Below are 752 nucleotides of genomic sequence, written 5' to 3' on the forward strand. Positions count from 1 at the left end.
ATGGCTAGATTCCTGAAGCCTCTGCACATGTAGTTCCTGCAGCTGCCGTTTTAAAAATGCCAGTATCTCCAACGGCAACTTCTTCCTGGGACAACCTGTTAAATGCTCTTGCTCGCAGCTCGATATGGAATTGGTTACAAGCAACTTTTGTGGGGGAGACAAGTGTGCCTCAGCCAACAAATTTGGGGGTACTCGATAATCTCGCGCCAGCAGTGCAAATCATCCTAGGGGTCTCTTTTTTGACTTTGTTGGCAATTGGATTATTTTCCTTATGGAAACGAAGCGTTCGATCAATCCAGGTTGTATTCATAGAAAGTTAAGTCTTTTGTGTCTGGTGGGAGATGTGTTTGTTGGGTTTTGCTGTTCTAATACAGGGTGGTCGTTTAGGCTGGCCCTAAACTCATGGTAAAAACTTGTGGGCCTCCTGTTTCATTAAGTCCTTACCCCCAAACTCTCACCCTGAGGGCTGACACACACCACGATTTCTGGCCAAAGAGTCAACTTTGGTTACTTCTCTTTTATATTGCTCCTGCTTAGTTTTGTAAGTTTATGTAAAGGATCAAGGAAGGGGGGAGGTTAGCTATTGTCTCTGCCTCTCAAGTTGGTTGAAACTACACTTTCTTTAGGTGAAAAAGACAAGATCTCCTGAGTAAATTGGGAATGTGGGGTCACAGAAGAGGGTAGAAGGGGAGAAGGGAGTGGAGAAAAATATCTAACTCAATAAAAATAATAAAATAAAAAAGAAACTTTCT

General features: G+C 42.8%; 1 protein-coding gene across 1 annotated transcript in view; it reads left to right on the plus strand.

Moving 5' to 3' along the window:
* The window catches only part of Tmco2 (transmembrane and coiled-coil domains 2), a 4712-nt gene continuing 3960 nt past the window's right edge, over nucleotides 1-752 (plus strand). The window contains exon 1 of the mRNA XM_005353310.3: nucleotides 1-299. Within this exon, the coding sequence (XP_005353367.1) occupies nucleotides 57-299 (243 nt within the window). The 5' untranslated portion in view covers nucleotides 1-56. The remainder of the gene's footprint in view (nucleotides 300-752) is intronic.

The sequence above is a fragment of the Microtus ochrogaster genome, chromosome 10 (assembly GCF_000317375.1).
Source record: "Microtus ochrogaster isolate Prairie Vole_2 chromosome 10, MicOch1.0, whole genome shotgun sequence".
Taxonomy (NCBI): Eukaryota; Metazoa; Chordata; class Mammalia; order Rodentia; family Cricetidae; genus Microtus; species Microtus ochrogaster.